The sequence below is a fragment of the Cornus florida genome, unplaced genomic scaffold, assembly GCF_030987335.1.
Source record: "Cornus florida cultivar Cherokee Brave unplaced genomic scaffold, ASM3098733v1 CherokeeBrave_3.0.0_Hap2_Chr04, whole genome shotgun sequence".
Classification (NCBI taxonomy): domain Eukaryota; kingdom Viridiplantae; phylum Streptophyta; class Magnoliopsida; order Cornales; family Cornaceae; genus Cornus; species Cornus florida.
In genome coordinates, this window is record NW_026775574.1 from 71,254,907 (window position 1) to 71,279,174 (window position 24,268).

Sequence of the window (24,268 nt, forward strand, 5' to 3'; positions counted from 1 at the left end):
ATGCTGGCTCCTCTACTCTCACCTCTCCTTCCACTTCATTTACTTTATCAAATGTTTTTTGTGTGCCCTCCATGCAACAAAACTTAGTTTCTGTTTCACAATTTTGCAACTTTAATAAGATCTCTATTGAATTTTTACTATATTATTTTCTTGTTAAGGATATCATAACGGGGGCAACACTCGCGCGCGGCCGAAGCAGGAACAACGTGTATGAGTGGCCAGACACATGGAAGGCGGCATCGGCAGTTAAACAAGCATGTGTTGGTATCAAGGCCTCTCTTGAAAACTGGCATAATAGACTTGGTCATCCGTCAGCCAAAATCATTTAGTTTTTAGTGTCAAATAAAATTCTTCCAGTGTCATCAAGTTCTTCTAAGTCCAGTATCATTTGTGATTCATGTTTGTGTACCAAGAGTCATAGACTACCTTTTGATGTCTCTACTCTTCAGAGTCGCGGTCCATTAGATCTCATTTATACTGATGTATGGGGAGCTTCTCCTGTTAAATCAATTGATGGATTTTCTTTTTATGTTTTATTTGTTGACCATTTTACAAAATATTCATGGCTTTTTCCTATGGCAAAAAAATCTAATGTTTTCCCATTGTTCTCAAAATTTAAACTTATGGTGGAATTTTTTCAAAACCCATATTATCACGATTTATTCCGATGGAGGGGGTGAGTATCAAGGGTTGAAAAGTTTTTTTGAGTCACATGGCATTCAACATCTTGTATCGCTACAATACACACCTCAACACATTGCATCTGCAGAACGCCGACATCGACACATTGTTGAAACTGGCTTGTCTCTGCTTCACAAAGCATCACTTCCTCTTTGTTTTTGGACACACGCTTTTCAAGCCGCAGTTTATTTAATTAATCGTTTACTAACACCAATTTTGAAGTTTAAATCCACTTTTGAAAGCCTTTTTCATCGCGTTCCCAATTATTCAAAATTACGGGTATTTGGATGTCTTTGTTACCCTTGGTTACGTCCTTATACTCGTCACAAATTGGAACCAAGGTCAAAGTCATGCTTTTTTCTTGGTTACTCACATATTCATAATGCATACAAATGTTTTGATCGCAATGACAACAAAATTTTTATTTCCTGTCATGTTGAATTTATAGAAGATCATTTCCCTTTTTCCTCCTCTTCCTAAAACAAAGAAACTCCTTCCTTAAATAAGTTTTCTAAATGGACAAACGCCTCCCCTTCTCTCTCCCATCTTGCCCATATTATCCACTTACACAATTTTGAGTCAACTTCATCACCTTCTCATTCCAATCACGCCTCAAATCCATCTACTTTGCATAAATCTCAGGCTTTACCTCGACCCAAAATTCCTGCCAACAGTACCTATAGTCAAAATCCCGTCCCTATTCATTCCCCAAATTATGCCAATTTACTCTCTACTGATTTGGTGTCCAACTCGTCCTCTCAAGAACACGATATCACTTCTTCACCATCTTAAACATTAGTTGAGTCAACGTCTTCACGTGATTCTCATATCACAACCTCCCCAAACCCTCAATCTTTTCCTTCCAATTCTTGTCCGTCCATGACCAAGTCTAATGCTACCACGGTGTCGATAGATCTTGATATAGCCATCTCAAACACGTCTAGTCTTACTCCCATGCAAGAGAGTGTTATGCACCCAAAGTCTGATTACATCACCTCCCTTCCCCAAATTCATAAGCCACCATCAGACATCAATCAACATACAATGACTACCCGATCCAAGAATAAAATCTTCGAGCCCAAAACCATCAATATCACCACAAAGCATCCCCTACCTGACTCCCTTGAACCCACTTGTGTCTCCAAAGCCCTTAAAGATTCAAGGTGGAGGTCAGCTATGTGTGATGAACTCAATGCTCTTCTTCAAAATGGCACTTGGAGTCTTGTTCCGTCTCAATCGGGTCAGAATATAGTTGGTTGCAAATGGGTATTCAAAATCAAGCGGCATCTTGATAGTAGCATCGCTCGATACAAAGCCCGCCTTGTTGCCAAGGGTTTTCATCAGCGTCCCGGAGTCGATTATCATGATACATTCAGTCCAGTAATTAAGCCGACTACAATTCGACTTGTTTTATCTTTTGCTCTTAACAATGGGTGGCAGATTCATCAGCTAGATGTCTCAACCTCCAGGATTTGTTGTCAAATCTCATCCCTCTTATGTTTACAAGCTTCACAAGGCTCTTTACCGACTCAAATAGGCACCAAGAGCTTGGTATCAAGAGTTGAAATTATTTGTCATCTCATATGATTTCACAAACTCTAAAACTGATACATCTCTGTTTATATATCGTTCCAATTAAGTTACTATTTATTTTTTAGTCTATGTTAACGATCTTCTTGTCATAGGGAATTCTACTAAATTCATTTCAGATTTTGTCAAGGCTCTTTCTAAAAAATTCTCCATTAAGGACCTTGGTGATCGTCATTTTTTCCTCGGTGTTGAAGTCATCCCAACCAAAACAAGCCTCTTCCTATCTCAACACAAGTACATACGCGACTTACTTGAGCTGGCCAAGCTGACAGGGGTTAAATATGCTACCACACCAATATCTACATCTACCAAACTAGTCTTGCAGGATGGCAGTCCCTTCACTGACATCACTCAATATCGGAGCGTTATTGGTGCTCTTCAATATCTCTCCTTAACCCGCCCAGATATTGCTTACTCGATAAATAAGCTAGCACAATACATGCATGCTCCTACTCAGCTCCACTGGACGTCTGCCAAAAGTCTTCTTCAATATCTAAAAAACACACTCTATTATGGTCTCCATCTTTAACGGCATGCTGGCTTCGATCTTGTTGCTTATTCCGACGCTGATTGGGTCGGTAATCGTGACGATTGTACATCGATCTCTGCCTTTATCATTTATATCGATGGTAACCCGGTCTCCTGGTGCTCCAAGAAGTAACGAATTGTTGCTCGCTCCTCTACCGAGGCCGAGTACCGAGCTGTTGCATCTACTGTTGCCGAAATTTCGTGGTTACAAAATTTGCTACTTGAACTTGGAGTTTCTCTTTCTACTAAGCCTCGGCTCCTGTGTGACAACCTCAGTGCGACATACCTATGTGCCAATCCTGTTTTCCATTCGCGTATGAAGCATATCGGGATTGATTACCATTTTGTTCGTGACAAAGTCGCCAATGGTACTTTTCAAGTTGCCCATGTATCAACCCACGACCAACTCGCTGATGTTCTCACCAAACCGCTCTCCAAGCAACGGTTTGTTGATCTCCGGTCTAAGATTGGCATTTCCGACGGAAACCCCATCTTGCGAGGCATATTAGGCAACAAAATGATTCCTCCAATAATCTCTCCTACAATCTCTCCTCGATTACTCATCCGGATTATAGCAATTTGACTCAAGTAATTATGTAATTTAATCTTTACTTGTATTGCTTATTATTTCCTTGTATAATCTGTAATCCTCTGTATAAATATTGTAAAACTCAATCAATGAAAGTGTAACCATTTTCATATCAAGTCTCTTTAATAAGAACCTAAGAAACGACCCAAAATAGAAAAAGAATTACAGGAAAAAGATGCATACATATATATAGAGAAATATATATATACATATATATATATATATATTATATTTACTAATTTTGTTTTGATTGCCTTGATATATATATATATATATATATATTCTTAATTGGTGATTTCCTTGGCACATATTTGTGTATATATAAGGAGAGAAAGGTGAAAAAGGAAAAAAAAAACAAGAAATAAAAAAGGGGTAGAACATGGAATCGTATTAGCAAGGAAAAAAAAAAAAACCTTAGTCACTTTTTTTTTGGTTCAATCCTTCTTTGTAGAATTTAAGGTTAAGGAAGTAAGATTTAGTTTGTGGTGCAATAATTAAAGTTATTCAATTCGACCAAATCCAATGCAACTAGTGCTCGAAGTTTTCAATTTGGAGAAGTTTTGAGAATCGAGTAATAAACTAACCCTAATAATCCATAATTCTATGATTTGTTCTTCCTTATAATTTTGTTTGAGTAGTATGTTCTGTATACATATTTCATTTTTTGTTGAATTGTTTTAAAGTGAGTTTATTTTGCTTTTAATTTTATTTTAACTTCAGTCCAAAGATAAAGTTAAATTGTATAATAATATACTCTTTATAATATATTATATGAAGTATAACGTATAGAGTGGTATTCGTACATATGGTAAAACAAAATTAAATTTTTTTTTTTCTTGATATGCTGATTTGGCGCTGACTTGGTGATGACAAGGTTATGTTAGAGAAGTAGCGTTAATCACCACCTTTAGATACTCACTGAACGTCGTCCAGTGAGAGAGTTACTGGCGAGGATTCTTTTCTGATATGTGTTGGGTGTGAGATATAATTTTTGTAATTGGCTAATTTCGGTATTAAAACAAGTCCAAATGAATTGTAATTTTCAAGTTACCATATCAAGATTTAGATCGGCTACAGAATTGTAAGGTTGTTCAAGGTTGATAAACTATGATTTACAAAAAAGGTATGAACAACACTTTAGGAAATTGTTTCCCACTTAGGACATTATGCATACATGGTATGTTCATTCAAATTTTCAAATTCTTTAAAGTTTCCAAAAACAAAAATTTTCTAAAACTGGTTTTAGCCTTTGTTGTCAATTATGTCAAGTGGGAACCGGTACCACACTTCTTCTACCTGTTCAAAAACCTAACTTCGAAGAATTGTATTCTGTCTTTTGGGAACCGGTTCCAAAGATGGCTACTGGTTCCACATGTTCGATACAGTTTAAGATTTATGTTTCCTATTCTATCTAAACTTCCTATTTGATATAGAATTCCTTCCAAAAGTCCTATGCACAAAAATTACCCTTACCTATCCATATCTAGGTCTTTAAATTCTATATAAACCTTGATTTACATCTAGGTTGATACGACTTTTGCATTACATCTTTTAATTCTTAGAAAGGCTATTTAAGAGATATTTTGCAAAAAATCAAATCTAATTTTTTTGTCTTTATTTCTAGAATAACACATAAACACAAAAGTAATTTTAGAGTGTTGTTCAATTCTTGATCGTGTTCAAAGTATATTTTGCATCTACGACGATCAGAGAAAGCAGATCTACTTCTTTTACATCAAATTCAGATCTTGAAGAACAAAGGTAAAGTGATCACACTTTGAAAGGGTCAAAGCATTCGAGGAGTGTTGTTTGATCTACCAACAATCCTTCTACAGAGATCAAGAGTAAGCCTGAGGTCAAGAGCTATTGGACTGGTCGTCGTTATTGGTGTTTGGTAGAGCGATAGGGTGTGAGACTGAGTTAAAATCCATTATACTTTATTTCAAATATAGTGGATCGGTTTACTTTGGATTACACAGTCCACGAGATTTTTTCCACAACAATTGGCCTATTATACCAATTGGGGGGTTTCCTCGGTAAAAATCCTAGTGTCATCTCTCAAACTCTATTTGTTCTATTTTACTTTTATCTTGTGTATGATTAATTGCTAAAATTAAGTAAAGTTGGTTGAAATAGAAAGACACAATTTTAATATTTTTCTTGAAAACTTAAACATTTTAATCTTTTTCTTGAAAACTCAAACATTTTAATCTTTTTCTTGAAAACTCAAACTTTCCACATATATCTTCCGCTGCATAAACTCACATTTGGTATTAGAACCAATCTCTACACATTGAGTTGATCTGAGTGGAAAGCTTTTTATTGCTTTTTAAAAATTTGTTTCATTATGTCTTATGCGTTGAAAAAAGGTGGATCTAATCAACGTGGTCCTTTTTAAAGGAAACAATTATAATTTTTGGAAATCTAAGATGAGAGCCGATTTACAAAATTCAGGAGGTAAAGTTTAGGCTGTAGTTGAAACAGGTTATACACCACCTACTGAAGAAAAAACTGTGGATGGTAAAGTAGTTCAAGTTTTGAAAGATGCTTTTAATTTTACTCCAATTAAAACTGAGCATAATGATGTTAATGGAAAAGCCTTATATATAATTATAAATTTTGTTATTCCATCTGAATATGCTAGAATTTCTAATTGTAAAACTACTAAAGATGCTTGTGATATTTTGTAGATTACTCATGAAGGGACTTCGAAAGTAAAGCTGTCCAAGATCCAAATGCTTTCTCATAAGTTTGGGAACATTGTGATTAAAGAAGATGAATCTTTTTTTGATTTTTATTCTAGTCTTTTTGAAATTATTTCTGAATTGCGTCACTTAGCCAAAATAGTTAGTGATAAGAAACAGTGATTGATATAGTCACTTTTTATAGGCAAGTTGTGGAGTTATTTTCCAAGAAGGAATTAGAATTGAAGGCTTGATAAATAGAGAAAAGGTTGAGAGAATTGTGCGTGAGAGCGAAAGTGTAATGAGTAATAGAAAGAGAATTGTAAGAAAGAAAGGTTGTGAGTGTGTAATGTTGATATTGGAATAAGATAGTTTTTTTTGGGGCTGTGAATGTTGGTAATTTAGCGAACCACGTATATTTAATTTGTTCATCTGTTTTTGTTGTTGTTGCTATTATTAAGTAAGATCTCGGAGTAATTCCCAACAGAAAATGCTAGACTACCATTAAAAATTTCAGTCTTATCCATCACAATGAGTAATATGTTTTCTTCAGCAAATATTTATATCTTTAGCTTCGAACCAATATAGCAAAAGTCTGAACACTTGCTTTTTAAAAAAGCCCTATCTAATTGCACACATAGCATTTTTTAATAATCCGTTTTTTACTTGGAGATGTATTTTTGTTGTGCTATAGTCGACTAATACTATGTAGCTAATTTCGCATATGGTAGGTACAAGTTTTCTTCTTTGAAAATATTACTTTAATTAATTAGGTTTTTGTTTTTTTTTTTTTTACTTGAACTTTGGGAAAAAATAAAATTATGAATTTTGTATTGGTAGTAGTTTATATACAACCTATGAAAAGATGCCTTTATAATTGGAATACAACAAGAATTTTATATGAATAAAATTACCTTATAAGGATTATTGGATGGGATGATTTAGAGGGATAGGGAGAGAATAGAAAAGAAAAGAAAGGTTAGGGGTCAATTGTGTTTGGGTGAGTTAAATAGATAGAAAAGAGAGGATAGAGTGCCTCCCTATCTCTCATTTGCTGTCTTTCCAAAATTAAGAAGATAGGGAGAGAGAGCACAGTGTGGTTTAGTGATATTTTGATAATACCAAAACTAACTTCCATAAACAAATGTACAGATTTGTTATTCCTTTCGGTCCTAGTTTCGTATGCACTAACTACTAGGGCAACAAAGAAATTTTTTTTTTGCTGCCCTGTTGAGTTCAAGAAATTATTTGTTAATTTTTTAACTGGGCACATTCAAACAATAATAAAAAATAAAAAATAAATAAAAATAAAAACAAAAACCAAAAAAGAAAAGAAGCCTGGGCACATTCAAGGAACTTTTTGTTTATTTGGGCACATTCAAGAAACTTTTTGTAGGTGGTGGTACCAATTACCTGGCCACATTCAAACAATAAAAAAAAGGTCATTTAATATGGCACATTTAAATAATAATTCAGAATTAGTATTCTTTTATTGAACTCAAAAGAAAAGAGACTTAAAGAAACTACTTACAAATATAAAAAGGGTAAGATAATAATTTGATTATCATTCTTTCTTTTATTTTCTCTGCTCTATTTTATCTAAATAAAAATGACTATCCCCTTTCTTTTCTTTTCTTTCCTATGTATCTAAACGCACTTGAAACTTTCTTCTTCTTTTTTTTTTTTTTTTTTTTTAATTGGTACTCACACACACATGCCTCCATTGAGACTTAAGCACTTTATGTTCCTTTACAAAGTAGAGACTTGATATTGCTAGACCACTTAGTTAAGAATACTTTAAAAGAAATAAATGAAAGATCATTATTTATTATTTTTAAATGAAAAATTTATAAACCAGCTTGAAACGGAACTATACAAAGACAAACGGTGCGTTAAAAAAAAAAAAAAAAAACCTCCAAACAAACAAAGAAACAAGCCTGGGCCAACCCGGGACAACAAAGAACACAAATATAATTAATTATTTTTACAATGGAAATCTTAGTACACATGTTTTCCTATCATAGAAGAAGATTCAAGGCAACGATTATTTATTTATGAATTATGAACCAAAAGTTTCTTCGTAACCCATTAAGTACAAACAATGAAAAAGATACGAGTCTTTTTAACATTTTCCATCAAATATATGCTCCAGAAGGCAAGCCAAAAAGAGACTCCAGTTTTTTTTTTTGGTAAGCCTAAAAGAAACTCTAGTTGAAATTCTTTATAAACAGAAATGAAGAGGTACCACATGCATGTTATATATATATATATACAGATTTATTTATTTATTGAATGTCATTATTCAATGAGATTTTTTAATTTATTATTATTTTGTTGGTGGGGGTGTTCGGATCCTGTTATCATGGATAGAGCTTTCAATGGGCTAACCTGTGGCCCAGGTCCCATTTTTATTTATTTATTTTTATTATTATTTTTAAAAAATAGTACTGTTATTCTTATCAACGCAATCTATATATAATTAATTTTTAGTATTACTCTTTCTCTTCCTATCAGCCCAATCCATAGTATTGTTCTTCCTCTTCCTATCAGCCCAGTCCATATGTGATATGTTATTAATTTTTGCTAGTCTTCAGCTACTTCCTCTCAACACGCGGTGGTATTTTCCCTCATTAATTGGTCTGTATGGGGTCTAATAAGGAAATTGCACACTTGAGAGGGGATCCAATTTATGATCTTTTTGAACAAATATAGATAAAAAATCAGTGAATAGAATACGGAAAAAGAAGAATTTCTCTGAGATCAAGAAACTCTATTTACAGGTGATTTTTAATTTCTTTTCCTTAAAAAACTTTATTTGATATATGAGAATAACATCGTTTGTTTGTTTGTTTGTTTTTTTTTTAAAATATATATAACATACTTTTATAATAAGAATTATTGTATTTATCTTCAAAGTTTTTTTATTATCGTTAGTTCCCTATTTTGCAATTTTATACACAATAATCAAACAGTCTAGATTATTCACACGTGTAAAAAGGTAAAATGTGATCTAAACCAGTCACAACGAGGATGAGGCTCTTGGAGGGCTTAGTATGTTGATCATGGCTGGAGGCATTTTCAAGTGGCCCCCATTTTAAATGTATGTACTTTTCTCTTTAAGCTTCGTATAACATCTTACCTACCCCCGACCCAACAAAAACACAAAACTATCAATCTTGTGAACCAAATGATCGATCTCTAGCAACTACGACACATTACATGGAAAGTGAAAAAATAATAATAATAAATAAATAAATAAATCCGATGGATATAATCAATTCATGTACGAATGGTGAACAAATAATAAAAAATAAAAAAATAAAAATTTCATTTAATTCTGGAAAAAGAATGGTGAGCAAGCTAGGGAGTGAAATTTGCCAACCCAACTTTTTGCGTGGATACAACCTACAAGTCAGACCTGTATATGCATAAATACATGTATATGTATATGTATATATTAAGAAGGTAAAAGTGAGTGATTACAACTATAAATATGGCCAAGTAGAGGATAGGGAATGGAGAACAAAGAAGAGATATCAACAAGTCTCTACACTCCGAACTAAAGCTTGTGAGTTGTGAAGGTTGAATATGGAGTATGATTTGGGGTGGTTGGTTTTGACAGCTTTGATAGGTGGTATAGTTGCATTGTTAGGGTTATTGAAGAGGGTAAATGAGTGGATTTATGTGAGCAGTTTGGGTGCAAAGCAGTATTCTCTCCCTCCAGGGGACATGGGTTGGCCTTTCATTGGGAATATGTGGTCTCTCTTTAGAGCTTTCAAGAATGGTGAACCTGATTCATTCATCTCTGCCGTTGTTACCAGGTCTCTCTCTCTCTCTCTCTCTCTCTCTCTCTCTCTCTCTCACACACACACACACACACACACACACACACTCTTTAGAGCTTTCAACCATGGTGAACCTGATTTATTCATCTCTGGCCTTGTTACGCCAGGTCTCTCTCTCTCTCTCTCACACACACACACACACAATGAGAAGGTCTAAAGAATACTCTCTCCCCTATTTAACTCTTAACCAGGTCCGTCATTTCAAATGCATATGCATGTCAATCATTGACTAGATATGTAAGAGCCATTTACGTGTGTGGATAGTTAGTGATAGAAGTTTGGATTGTCAGGTATGAGAAATAGATGATACATGGCTACTGGTCAGCCTTCCTCTCAGAGCTCAATTTTTTTATTTTAATTTTTATTATTATTATTATTATTATTATTTCTTCCAAAAATGAACAATAAAATGAAGTATGCTTTTCATTAAATTTAAAGTTCCATTATATGTATATATATATATATATATATATATATATATATATATATATTTATAAAGCAAGATGGGTTAGATGTTAGATTAGTAGATGCAGAAAGTCGAAGTTTGACACTCTAAAATTTACCGAAGGCACTAACCCACTAGACTATCGAGATATTTACAAATTCCATTATATATTAAATAAAAAAATTAATCAATGATATATATTATAACAATTATGTTTTCAATTTAACGAGGGTACTTTCTTTGAATCTCTTGCCTTTGGATAAAAAAAATAAAAATTTAACTAATTTAGGGGAGACAAAACTTGAAATAAATTAAAAAATTTCGTATATTAATTAGTTTTCAAAGATTACCTAATATCATTAAGTATTAAAATTAAGGTTTTCTTGTCCCATTATTATTTTTGTAATTTTAAAATAATAATTATAAGTTTTAATTTAATATTAAATAGTAAGATTAAATTAGACATTTCACAAAATTAAGATGAGAGTAATTTGATAACTTTTGTCAGTTTAGAGAGTTTTTTAATTATACTGAAATTTTATGTACGATTATGAAGGTAGAGTGAATTTTTATAATTTTAACCTAAAAATATTTTGATGGGAACTAATGATCAAACAGCCCAAATAGCAATTAAAATAATGAACCAGGCCCAGGACCAGAGGTTCAGCCCAACCAGAAAAATCCATCCGGGTGGGCCCTTATATATCATCCTAATCCCAACCTTTGTTAGCTTGGGCCCAGTGTTTTACACTATCAGCAACTTCTTTATGCAGAACAAATACTACTGTCTTCGAACTCTTAGAACTAACCACTTATCCGACCGAACCTATCTGCCTGATAGTAAATTATTAAATGTTTTAAACGGTCCGACATTTTTACTTTAGTTGTTAGACACAAAAGAAAAATATTTATATTATAATTAGTTTTCTAAAATATGAATTAATCATATTCTTCGGTGATGTCTCATAGTAAATTATGAGGATCAATAGATTATAAGGATGCTTTAAAAAGTGACCCAACACTCTCACTGCCATAATGGACGCAAAATATATTTTCCAAAGAATACTAGCAACCTATCATTATTTTATCTTTGTTGCACTTCATTTCATGTACACTAGATTGATCACAGACTTTACAGTTCTAGCTGCAAATTAATCAAAATTTGTTTTGGTCAGAACTTGAAATTCTTTCTTTCTTTTTTCTTGAACGAAAAAAAAAGATTTGGCGCGGAGGCTCAGATATACAAGGCCTTCATGTTCGGGAACCCGTGCGTGATCGTGACAACATCGGAGACATGCAGGCGAGTGTTGATGGACGATGTAAATTTCGGGCACGGTTCTCTTAAATCCATCACAAAACTAATAGGAAAGAAAGGGTTCCATGGCCTTTCCAACGAAGAACACCGGCGTATCCGTAGGGCAACCACAGCTCCGATCAAAGGTCGTGACTCATTGTCAGTGTACATCGATTTAATAGAAGACATCGCCATGTCTTCGTTCGAAGAATGGGCTCGGATGGACCGGCCGGTCGAGTTCTTGACTGAGTTGAGGAAGGTTGCTTTCAAAGTGATCATGAACATCATAATGAGCGATGAGCTTGAACCAAAAGCAATGGATATAATGGAAATGGAGTATACTCGTCTAAGCCATGGAGTGAAGTCCATGCCTATTAATCTCCCTGGATTTGCTTACCGTGAGGCACTTAAGGTATGGTTTTCTTACTTCATTGGTTGACTGTTAATTTCAGTAATATTTCTTTTAATCTTTTCATAGGTTAATAACTACTAAAATCAAGAATCTTGGATTTTCTTTTCCTTTATTTTATTTATTTATTTATATATAGTTTTTTCCTCCAAATGCAAAATAAGAAGATAAATTTCACTTGCCTTTCTGGATGTTTGTCAATATCCCACATATTTTATTTTTGTGTTTCATAATTATTTCACTTGTCATCTCTAAGGTTCTGGTTTATATAACAGATTTTCAATGTTAGGCTCTACTGACGTCAGTAGTATAAATTTGATATGAGATCAGTTTTGCCCTTCTAATAATTTAATGCCTAAAATGAAAATTTTAATCAATATATAATTCATGGGCAAAACGGTAAAATGACACCCTGCCATTGACATAGGAGATAAGTGGGATTATGAAATATAGAGGGATTTATGTGGCATATTGACAAACCTCAATAGAGATAAGTGAAATCTGCTCAAATAAGAATCACTCCAAACCTTATCTTTACCATCTAACCCACTCAATAGTCGGTTGGTGTTGAGAGTTAAATGTCTCATTCATCACACACGGCAGATGCATCACCATCACATCATCACACAAGCATAGATGGAGATAATATCTTTATCATACGCATTTACATAGAACACAATATTTTACATGGACCACTTACATCCGTGGAAAGAGAGATTTCACTATTATAAATTAAGGAAGAAAATATACAACCCGATGTCAAAACTCCATTCACTCTTGCTCATCACACTCTTAAGCTACATCTTTTCACAAAGGAATTACATATGTTATGTCTCCTCATGGTACTCACCAACCCCTTACATCTTTCCTCCATCTCTATCTCTCTACCTCTTACACCATCTCTATTTATAGAGTTTTCAAACTATTCTTGGTTATATAAGAATTTTTTAACTAGCTTACAACGAGTTACCATATCAGTATTCAAGTCTAAAATAGTAACCTAATACATATATCACATCTTTCTTTCCCAAGTCTTCTGGCTTCTAAAATAGATTAAGAATCCCAATTGAACTGAACTGGTTCCATCTTTATTCACCCCAATTGAACTGGTTTCAAATAAATTGGACATATTTATTAATGTCAGAACGCTACTCACACACCGAATTTTAGTCACATAATCCAACAATAATGTCATTAATATTTCTAGCGTTATGATGAGATCAACCTCTATTAACGTAAAATCAGAAAAATTTATAGGACCTTTGGACCCCTTATCGTTATTCTTTAAAAGTATTTCAAAAGTTAGAGTCACATAGCCATGCATCAATTTCTTCTTATAAATAATTAAAACCAAATTTGCTTCTAACATTTTGTCTAATTAAGAGAAGACAAAGGAGAAGCCATAAACTAACTGTTATAATATTTATTTCTTTTACTTGTCGCCATATTTACAATGATAGTTGAATATTTTGATTTTTAATAACAACAGGCTTCTTGATAGTGGTTACTCTTATTTGTCATCTGTCATATCAGGCTAGGAAATATTTGGTAAAGAATTTTCAAGATGTTGTTGATAAAAGAAGGGCGACGATGAAGAGCAACCAATCAAAGCCAAATAAAGACGTGTTGAGTATAATGATTGAAACTGAAGATGAGGATGGTCAGAAATTAAGTGATGAAGAGATCATAGACTTGATAATCATGTTCTTGCTCACTGGCCATGAATCTTCTGCCCACGCTACTACCTGGGTTATGATCTTCCTGCAGGAAAATCCACAATGCTTGCAGAAGGCCAAGGTACAAAAACAACCTAACATTTATATATATATAGTTTTCTTATTAATAATTGCAATAATAGCTAGCAAGTATTTATTTATTTTATATATAGAAAAGCTGTCATATTAATTAACAAGCTAGGATATTGGTTGGTGTTAAAAAGTTTTAAGTTAAGACATGCTGTTTTAAACATTTAATAGTGAGGTTGGAATTCAAGGCCTTATTCATTTTGATATAATGTTATTGGTTAAGTTATAAGAGATGTTCGTCTTTCCGAGCATAGCGGCGTTGGCAAGGATTTGGGAGATAAATTTTTGAGGTCTCGGTTTCGAACCGCACTCCTAATTTAAATATTGCATGTGTTATCGGACCAATATACGTGCCTTAAAAAAAAAAAAAAAAAAATTAGAGATGTTCTACCTGATCATTTATATTCTCTAGTAGGTAGGAATGTAGTTTTTAAAGTTAATAATGTTGTGACAATCACATGAAATCTAAGGGCGGATTTGGTAACTATTTATGTTTTGCCGTCACTAATTAATATGAAGTAGAAGTATTTCTTTCAAAATAAAAATATATTTGGTAATTAAATTTATTGCATAATGTTTTAAAGCCAAAAGAGTGAAAAAAAAAAGAAGAAGAAGAAAATACTTGGTTGATGTATAAAAAAAAAAATTAAAATAAATAATAGAATAAGAAGAAATGGCATCTACACTATATTGATTTTTTTTATTATTTTTGTATGTATAATTCTTCAAAAATGTTAAAATTTACCCCTCAACTTTAAAAAATTTCATTTTTGTATGTAAAATTCTTTAAAATTTAAAATTTCCCCCACTTTAAAAATTTCATTTTCGTATTTATAATGCTACAAAATTTTAAAATTGCCCGGCCTCAAATTTTTTTTATTACATTATGCCCCCCTAAACATAATTTCTTGCTTCGTCCCTGCTTTTTTCAGATTTTTTATTTTATTTTTCATTGATTTGGCAGCAAAAACACAACACACAAATGATTTTGACATTAAAGTTAATTGTTTTCTTGATCAACAACATACCAAGTTTATATTCTTGTGAGTTGTAGCTCTTAAGGTTATTCTACTAAGTTGATATTACAACTTTCAAGCCATTTTTTACTAAATATTGGTTTGATTTTCTAGGAAGAGCAAGAGGAAATCATAAGGAGACGACCTCCCACACAAAGTAGATTGAGCCATAATGAGATTAGGCAAATGGAGTACTTGTCCAAGGTAAGAGTACATGCATTTCAATTGGCGCGCCTAAGATAGTGTTTGTCTGTATTTAACTCGTTATTTAATTTTTTTTTCTTTCTTTTGAATGCTAAAGTAAACACACTTTTATCTACGCATGGGCTCGAACCTTCCCAACCATCTTTGAGAATTGAGAGGTTATACCGTTGGTGTATAAACCCTTTGGTAAACAATAGTTGATCCATTAATGGGAAATCTGTGCTTCTGAATTTGATAAAAGGTACCTGATCTCCCTAAGGCTTAGTCTAATTATACTCTGATGAAACTTTTCAAAAATCTTGCATTGGAGTCCACTCACGTCTGCTCACTTGCTACTATTATTCCTCTCCGTCCTAAAAAAAAAGGGTGATTTGACCAAAATGTCCTCCCTTCATCTGGAATGATGCTGCTAACATTTACAGTGCCATTTATTTACCAAAATACGTCACATTTTAGGACAAAAATACCCTCTCCACCTTTGTTTTTCCTCTCCACCCACCACTGCCACCACTTTCTCTCTCTCTCTCTCTCTCTCTCTCCACCCACCACCACCACTAACTCCATTGCCACAATTTTTCTCTCTATCCAACTATTGACGCAAACAAGACCTAAAATTGAGAAAACCCAAAATGTTGACACAACACAACATCCACTAGTTTGAAAATCAAATAAGAAATAAAATGATAATTTTGTTGATGCCATTGATGATACATTCTTGTTTTTCATCATTGCAACAATGTCCCAAAACAAGAACTGGAATATCATCAACAATGACAAGATTCACAAATTAAAACCATCGATTTCATTCAGAACAATCACCACCACGGTGAAGATGACATGTTCACCACCTTCCTTCTCACATCCATATAATTCCAATTATTATGATCTTGATTTTGATTTTGAATCTAGTTATTCAAATCCAGCTCCCATTCTGATCAAATTGGTTTAATGGTGATGACCAAATGGATTTCATTATAGACTTGTTCGAATCTTCAGAAGACCACCAATAGAACATCCTAGCTAGTCAAAAAATCCACAAATTGGCTTGCATTCACTATTGACTGGAGTTCACCCATCTTCTGTTCCTTGATTTGGATTTCATGTTCATGTACGTATGTGTTTGTGCTTATAATATATGTAACCAACCAAAAAAAAAAAAACACACACACACACAACCCTGAACTATAAGGAATTTATACAATAGCCCTCTGAATTAAAAAGTGATCCCTTTAACTATTAAAAAGTTCCAATTGAGGATAGTAAGTAAGGTTTCCGGTACCATGAAAGAGATTACCAAATTACCCTTTAGTGAAACTACGCCATTTTGGTGCTTTATGAACTTATTCTGTTGATGTGTCAAACAAAATCTCAATAACCAATAAGAATTGGACAACCCATCATCTTTTCACAAAACAATACTTGCCCCACCACAATTTAGCGCAAAACACCTATTCCCACCTCATTTTAGCACCACCAAACATTACATCTGCAATGCGACCTGTTCGATCCCCTCCTTTAAGAACAGTCATATAACACCAGCGACGAAGTAGTGATAAGGACAATGACCACCTCTTCCTCAACACCATACCTCATCGCATTGTCAATGACATTCTCATCAACTCCAAATCATCTTCCTTGATACCTTCTTCCATATTCGTCCATGGCAACCACCAATCCTTTCTCTCATAAAGATTATTCTTCCCCCCATCACTCTCTCTTTTTGCCTCTCCCTGATCTGCCTCCAACTCTGGCAATGATAGAAATTAAAGAAGACTAATAGGGAACAGGGAACAGAAAGACTAACATAGAGTTGGCAACTAAGTGCATCTGCCACCACATTCGCTTTCCTTGGATGATATTGTATAGAGAAATGATAGTCTTTCACAAGCTATAACCATCTGTATTATCTCATATTCAGTTCCCGCTGAGTGAACAAATACTGCAAACTCTTGTAATCACTAAATAATCTGAAGGACTCTCCCAACAGATAATGCCTCCAAATGCGTAAGGCAAACACCACAGCTGCCAATTCTAAATCACGTGCCAGATAATTTCTCTCTTAACTCTTAAGGTTACGAGATCCATATGAAACTGGTTGTTTCTCTTGTATCAAAACACACCCAAGACGTTACAAAGAAGCATCTATGTAGACAAAATACTCATCCTGCTCTGCGGTGTAGACATAACCGGTGCAGAAGTCAACTTGTTCTTTAGCTCATCAAAAACTTTCTGATTGTGTTCATCCCACATAACGGTACACCCTTCTTAGTCAGATGAGTGAGTGGTCTCGTTATCTCCCTGAATGAACCTACGATAGTATCCGGCCAATCCTAGAAAACTCTGAATCTCTGGAGGAGAAGTAGGTTGTCCCCACTCTACCACTGTTGAAACCTTGGCTGGATCTACAGCTATTCCCTTCTCTGAAACTAAATGACCCAGAAACTTCACTTCTTGCTGCCAAAATTCACATTTCTCAAACTTGGCATAAAATTGGTGTTCACGAAGCGTCTGCAACATTGTGCGAAGATGTCTAGCATGCTCATCCTCTGACTTAGAATAGACCAAAATATCATCAATGAATACAATGGCAAACTGATTTAGATAAGCCCTGAAGACTCTATTAATCAAATCCATGAAGACTATTGGTGCGTTAGTCAATCCAAAAGGCATGACGCGAAACTCGTAAGACCCATATCTAGTGAGAAATGTTGTTCTCTGAACATCTTGCTCCCTAACCCCCCCGAAGTTGATGATATCCATAACACAAAACAATCTTGGAGAAATAAGTAGCTCACTTCAATTGATCGAAAAGGTCATCAATCCTGGGCAAATGATACTTGTTGCGAATAATAACCTTGTTCAACTCCCCGTAATCTATATACAAGCAAAGTAAACCATCCTTCTTCTTCACAAACAAAACTGGCGCCCCCAAGGTGAAGTACTCCTACGAATCTTGACTGAGTAATTGCTCAATGTGATCCCTTAGCTCGTGTATCTCCACTGGTGTCATCCTATTTGGTGCCCTAGCAATAGGCGTAGTGCCTGGAACTAAGTCAATAACAAAGTCTATCTCTCGACTAAGTGGTAACCTTGGAATCTCTTGAAAAATATTCAGGAAATCCTGTACAATTGGTATACTATCCAGTGATACAGTAATCTCCTCTTTGGTCTCCTCCTCAAGGTAGAATAAATAAAGGTAATTTTACGTTCAAAATTAAGGTCAGTACTCATGAGTGGAGGTCATTGAAAGAAATTTAAAATAATCTAACCTCGGAGAAGGACAGGGTTAAATAAAAAATGAATTCATTCCATTGTGTTTGAGGTAGTATTGAAGACAATTGCACACTTAAAAACAAATACCAATTGCACATCAATAAGACATACAAATGACCTGGACTCCTAAATGTCCTAGGTTCGACCCCATCCACCTCTATTATTACCCTTGACTTAAAATGCTGTTTGCACTGTGGGGCCAAGGTGAGTAGCCGTGGTTTACCTAATGGCTACAAGTCCAAAGGACGGATAATTGCGAGGGTTCTCACGTCATCAAAAAAATAAAAAATAAAAAAATACAAACGTGCCCTGAAACTTACCCCCAATGTCAAAAATGGTTGATTACATAATTTTATATAACATTTAATGGTTCTTTGGCTTTGAATTTGAAGGTGATTGATGAAACGTTGCGCGTGGCTAATCTTTCGTTTGCTCTTTTTCGGGAGGCAAAAACCGATGTTAACATCAATGGTTAGTTATTAATCTTCAACATTTCTGTCTTCATTTTAGTTTTCTATTTTTGTATTCTTTTACGATTTATTCAAATAAATTTATTGGTCTTTTAGGTTACATCGTACCCAAAGGATGGAAAGTTCTGGCTTGGATCAGGAATATCCATGTCAATCCTGAAAACTACCCAAACCCAAAGGAATTTAATCCTTCTAGATGGGATGTAAGTAAAGCGAATCCACGCCTTGAAACTAAATTTTCTCAAATTTCAATTTCAGGACGTCAATTCAGTATTCCCACATGTAATCGAAAATTATTTGATTTAATTTTTCAAGTTATAATGATATACAAGTATTATATATATCTGATAAGTTTACTCATATAGGTTGGTGTATATGTATGCATTTTGAGCTTAACAATGATCTTTCATTTAGTATAATATGATTGAATTATACCAGGGTCATACAACCAAACCAGGAGCTTACATTCCCTTTGGAGCAGGGAGTAGATTGTGCCCTGGAGGAGATTTAGCCAAGCTTGAAGTTTCTGTGTTTCTTCATTATTTTCTTCTTAACTACAAGTGAGTGCACATATTTCTGGTTGTGATTTTTAAGAAGTCACTAAAAATATTATCAGATTTAGTAACAAGACTTATTTATTTTTATTTCAAAATAGAAGATCTTTATTTTCAAACTCCCTATTTAAGTGGAATGGAATCATTGTTTTCAAAAAAATAAAAGAAAAGAAATTTTTATCACTTCTTTTATTACATGTAATTCATTGTTTACTCTTATCTATACGTTTTCTTTCTCATATCAAATTTTCTACTTTATTTCTTCTTATTGTATTTTTCCCATTTTTGAATTAATCTTTTTTTCAATAAGTATGAAAAATTATATATTTTTTGGCTCTATCCCTGCAAACGAACACGGCTAGAACATTCAATTTAATTTTTCGTGCGCAGGCTCGAGCGACTTAATCCAAAATGTGGGGTGAAATACTTGCCAATTCCAAAGCCCAAAGACAATTGCCTTGCAAGAATCAAGAAGCTCTCAGCATCTCCCTAGCGTATTAGCATTTACTAGATCTTCCTGTTATTATATTCTATATAATCCCATATTGGTCGGTTGTAGTTCTGTATTGTTTGCCAGGGCAAAAAAAAAAAAAAGAGTGTATAAATAATATATAAAAGAAAATTGTACTAGTAAAAATCATGATTATATTGTTGGTTGTGAAATAGAAACCAATCTATTATGTTGTAAATTGAATTACAAAATACAAATGATTAAATCTAATATTGATAAGGAAAATTCTAGATATTGATAAGGCTGCTAAGTGCTCTCTTGCATGGGATTTCTTGATTTCAAAAGATAGGTTGTGGATGGCATGGTTCAGAAATTGTTATACTAGGAATGCTTCTTACCAGCATGTAGTGGTAAGGGATGTATACTCGTCCAACTGTTTCTGGATCCCTGGTGTGAGGGGTTTTTATCTCAGAAGTTCAACCATAGGTTGTTGAGAACATTGAGTCATGTCAAGAATATATCTCTGAATTATTTTATCAATAATAATTTATGGGATGTGTCCAAATTCCCTGCTGAACTACTACAAGTAATGTATCAGTTTTTTTTTTTTTTCAAATTCTCAATCACTGGTGGTCAAGACAGGATTTTGTGGCAGAATAAAGTCTTTTCCTTCAAAGCTGCGTGGGAGGTTTGTCGGATCTCCTGACCTGAAGTCGGTTTAAGTTGTGTTGGAATGGGGGCAGGCCTAGATGGTCTTCACATGCAGTGCTAGTTCTACAAATTGTAATTTGCAGAGAAGAGGGATCCATTTGGCTTCTAGATGTGCTTCTTGTCATCTAAGTGTGGAAAATTCAGACCATATTTTCTATCAATGTGTGTATGCTAAGCAGGTGCGGAGTAGTTTGGGGAGCTTCTTAGTTGGGATACATGATGTGTTCTACAAATCTGGTGCAACAACTGGCTGCTAAATCTTTTAGGAGCAAGCTTTTAAAGGTAGTGTTCACTTCTACTCTTTATTATCTCTGGAACGAGAGGAATTGTAGGCTTCATTCTGTTAGTGCTAGAGAGCCCATTGTGTTGGTCGCATTATATGGATGTTTTGGATGTCTTAGGGGTATGCCTCCAGGATATACTATAGTTTTGAATTTTTCTTTTTCTGCGCCTGTCCCAGGTGTCTCCTTCCTTTCTAAGGATGGAATGGTGTGAGGTCAATCATCTTGTGTAATTGTACTTTTTTAATGTCTTCCTCACACTTAGCTAACATCAAGGGAGCTCTCTCATCTGCTAAGCACAAATTTCATCTTTCTCAAATTTCAGTTCTCTCACTGTCTTTCTCATGTGTTTATTTTCTAATTGAGTGTTTTCAATTAGACAGATTGTTCTCATAAATTCAATTAATAATTGGTATCTGGTCCCAAGGACCATATATATATTGTTACGAATTTTAATTCCCTCCCACTAGTTTTGGTACCAGTTGTTGGAAATTAAATCCCCCTTCATTCAAGCAATGTAAAAGCATATTATAATACAACCATGAAACATGCATATATGGATATACATACACCAATCAAGCACAACACATTTTTTTACGTGGTTCGCCCCAACTTTAGGTTTACATCCATGAAGAGAAAGACTTTCACTATTATGAATTAAGAAGAATATATTAATACGGTTGAGAATGCACTTAATACCACTCACTCAATCACCCCACCTTCGGTGTTCTATCACTCACTCTTGGTGATGCAACATAAATGGAAGAAGACTTTCTGTTGAGATTGTGCGCAGCGGAATGGTTGTGGAATATAATATGGATAATTAACCTAGAAGGATGGTAAATAGATTTAACTTGCTCTTTTATCCAATTTTTACTTATTTTAATTTTAGCGAAATAAAACTAAAATCAAACCACAAAGCAAAAAATAAGGTACAAGTAAAGTAAATAGAGTTTGAGAAATGACACCAGGATTTTAGCGAGGAAACCCCAATTGGTATAATAGACTAATTGTAACAGGAAAAACTTCGTTGGACTTTGCAGTCCTGAGATAAACAATTTACTATGTTTGAAGCAAAATATACTGAACTTTGACTCAGGCTCACACCCTATTGTTCTACCAAAAACCAATTGCTGACGATCCTTGACTTTGCGACTCCCCCGTCCAACAGCTCTCGACCTCAGGCTTACTCTTGATCTCTGTAAAAGAGTTGTGGGTAGATCAAACAACACTCCATGAATGCTTTGACCCCTTCAAAGTGTGGTCACTTCACCTTTTTTCTTCTAAATCTGAATTTGATGAAGAATAAATGAATTCTGCTTATCCGAAATTTCTGAATCTTCGATTATGCTCCAATTCCAATAAGATAGAGAACAACACTCATAAATCATTCTTGTGTTTATGTGTGTGGTCTCAAAAATAAAATCAGAAAAATCAGATTGATTTTCTGAATAAAAATATCTCTTAAAGATGGCTCTTTAACAGATCTAAATTTTGTATGCAAAAGCCGTGTTTAAACCTAGATGACTATCATGGTTTATATAAAGTTTAGAATGTCTTAATCCATCTAAAAATATAGAAAATTTCGTGCATAGGACTTGGAAGGAAGTTTGGTTCAAAAAGGAAACAATCAGGAAAAAGGAAACTGAAAGTTCTGATGCTAGACTTCTTGAACCGGTTCAAGATGGCAAGTCTTGAATTTTGTTGAAGTTGAACCAGTTTAGCCCCGTTGAACCAGTTCAACATGGACAAAATTTAAATTCTTCCTTAAAAACTTCCAAAACCATTTCTAAATGTTCTCACTACCTCTCAAAACTTCCTAAAGCATTGTTCTCATCATTTTGGAGTGTAGTATACCATGAACACTTGAACTTCTCCAAATCCGCATCCGATCTTCCATCTTTGAAATTTTGAACCGAAAAATTACAACTCAATTGGACTTGTTTTTACAACGAAATTAGCCAATATATAATATATATATATTTTTCACAATCTCCCCAAAATATATATTTCACAATCTCCCTCTTTGGCAATTTTGTAACATGTAATTTACCCAAGCAGAAAAAACAAATTACAATGATTGTCAAAGAAATAAAACGGAACTCTTCTTGAACCTCATGAAGCTTCAACACATGTAGCCACCTGTAATCTTCACATTAGCTCAACAAAACTACCCGTGAAGATTAATCAAGAAAGATAAACAATCAACATATATCAATATATATATAACCATGACATTTTTTACTCGTATGATTCAATGTGTAGTAACTACCTGTGAAGATTAATCAAGAACCATTTGTTGAGTGGAGTAAGCCTCCAATTTTTTTATGAAGAACCACACATTGAATCATACGAGTAAAAAATGTCTACAGATTTGGATCAATTGGCGATCTATGATAAAGAAGTTACTACAGAAGAATCTTCTAATGAAGATAACTATCAAAATGTGGTGGAAATAATAGCAATAGAGAAAAATGAAGCGTTTAACCTTTCACCAAATGGAGTTTTGAAAGGATATAAGTGTAACAATTGGTTGATGTTCAAAAATTTGAGCAAAAAAACAAGTTTACGTAGCTTGAAAAATGTAGTGGGTGATAAGGCTTTTGGATATTCCATGGAGGTGAAAAGTAATGGATTTCACTTTTATGATATGATTTGGAGTGAATTCTTAGAGTGCACTACAACTGCTAGGCATTTCTTGTAACAAAAGTTAAAGTTGATTAAACTTCTTATTCAGGATACCTGTTCCATCGAGTTTTGTGAATCTACCAATTTCAAAGGAAATCCAATAAAATTCACTTTTACTATGTAAATGCATTATTTGTTAGTATAAGAAGATTATTGTATTTGATACAAGTTTTAAAAAGAAGAAAGAATGGATGAAACACCATGCTTACATTTTTGATTGATCGTAAAAATTTACTTCTAACTCAAGTGCGAGTTTTCTCTCAATTGGAGGGACTATGTGACGTCTCAAATTTTTTTAATTTTTTTTAACACCTCGTTTTACGTGTTGTACATCGGTTGGCTCACTATATGATTTCTGAGAGACATCTCTATCATTTCTTCGAGTTTAGAACTCTTAGAAATGTTCTCCGATTCATTTTGGACATTTTCGAGTATTGGATCGGGGGATCCCGTGTGGGTCCGGGGTGACCGAAGTGCACGAGAATGGCGAGGGCCTAAGTGAAAGATCATTGAAGGGCATTATTGTTATCTTTTCGGTGGGATTTTGCCTTAGTGTAATTTCATGAAAGTTGTTTGGAGGAAGGGAGTAATTAGCTAGACAAATTTGGGTAAAATGACATAATTAGCAAAAAGTTGTGTGGTTATATATATGTAATGTTGGCCACTATTCATCATCTTCCTCCTCACATTTTTTCTTTCTATATCTATCTATATATCACCTCCATGTATATGTTTAAGAAAGCTTCATTT

At 34.0% G+C, this 24,268-nt stretch overlaps 1 protein-coding gene across 1 annotated transcript; it reads left to right on the forward strand.

Annotated features, from left to right (window-relative positions):
- The first annotated feature begins 9,488 nt into the window (after positions 1-9,488).
- Positions 9,489-20,454, forward strand: LOC132303492 (ent-kaurenoic acid oxidase 2-like). The gene is made up of 8 exons (XM_059800768.1): positions 9,489-9,893; positions 11,582-12,068; positions 13,599-13,862; positions 15,001-15,090; positions 18,756-18,834; positions 18,930-19,036; positions 19,272-19,393; positions 19,778-20,454. Exons 1-8 carry the CDS (start codon positions 9,661-9,663, stop codon positions 19,878-19,880), a joined length of 1,485 nt encoding a protein of 494 aa, XP_059656751.1. The 5' UTR covers positions 9,489-9,660; the 3' UTR covers positions 19,881-20,454.
- Positions 20,455-24,268: the final 3,814 nt, after the last annotated feature.

Excerpts from the sequence above, each read along its gene's own strand:
- LOC132303492 (XM_059800768.1), top strand. The coding sequence starts at position 9,661 with ATGGAGTATGATTTGGGGTGGTTGGTTTTGACAGCTTTGATAGGTGGT. Across the intron at positions 9,894-11,581 it reads ATCTCTGCCGTTGTTACCAG|ATTTGGCGCGGAGGCTCAGA; the intron begins GTCTCTCTCTCT and ends CGAAAAAAAAAG. Across the intron at positions 12,069-13,598 it reads CTTACCGTGAGGCACTTAAG|GCTAGGAAATATTTGGTAAA; the intron begins GTATGGTTTTCT and ends CTGTCATATCAG.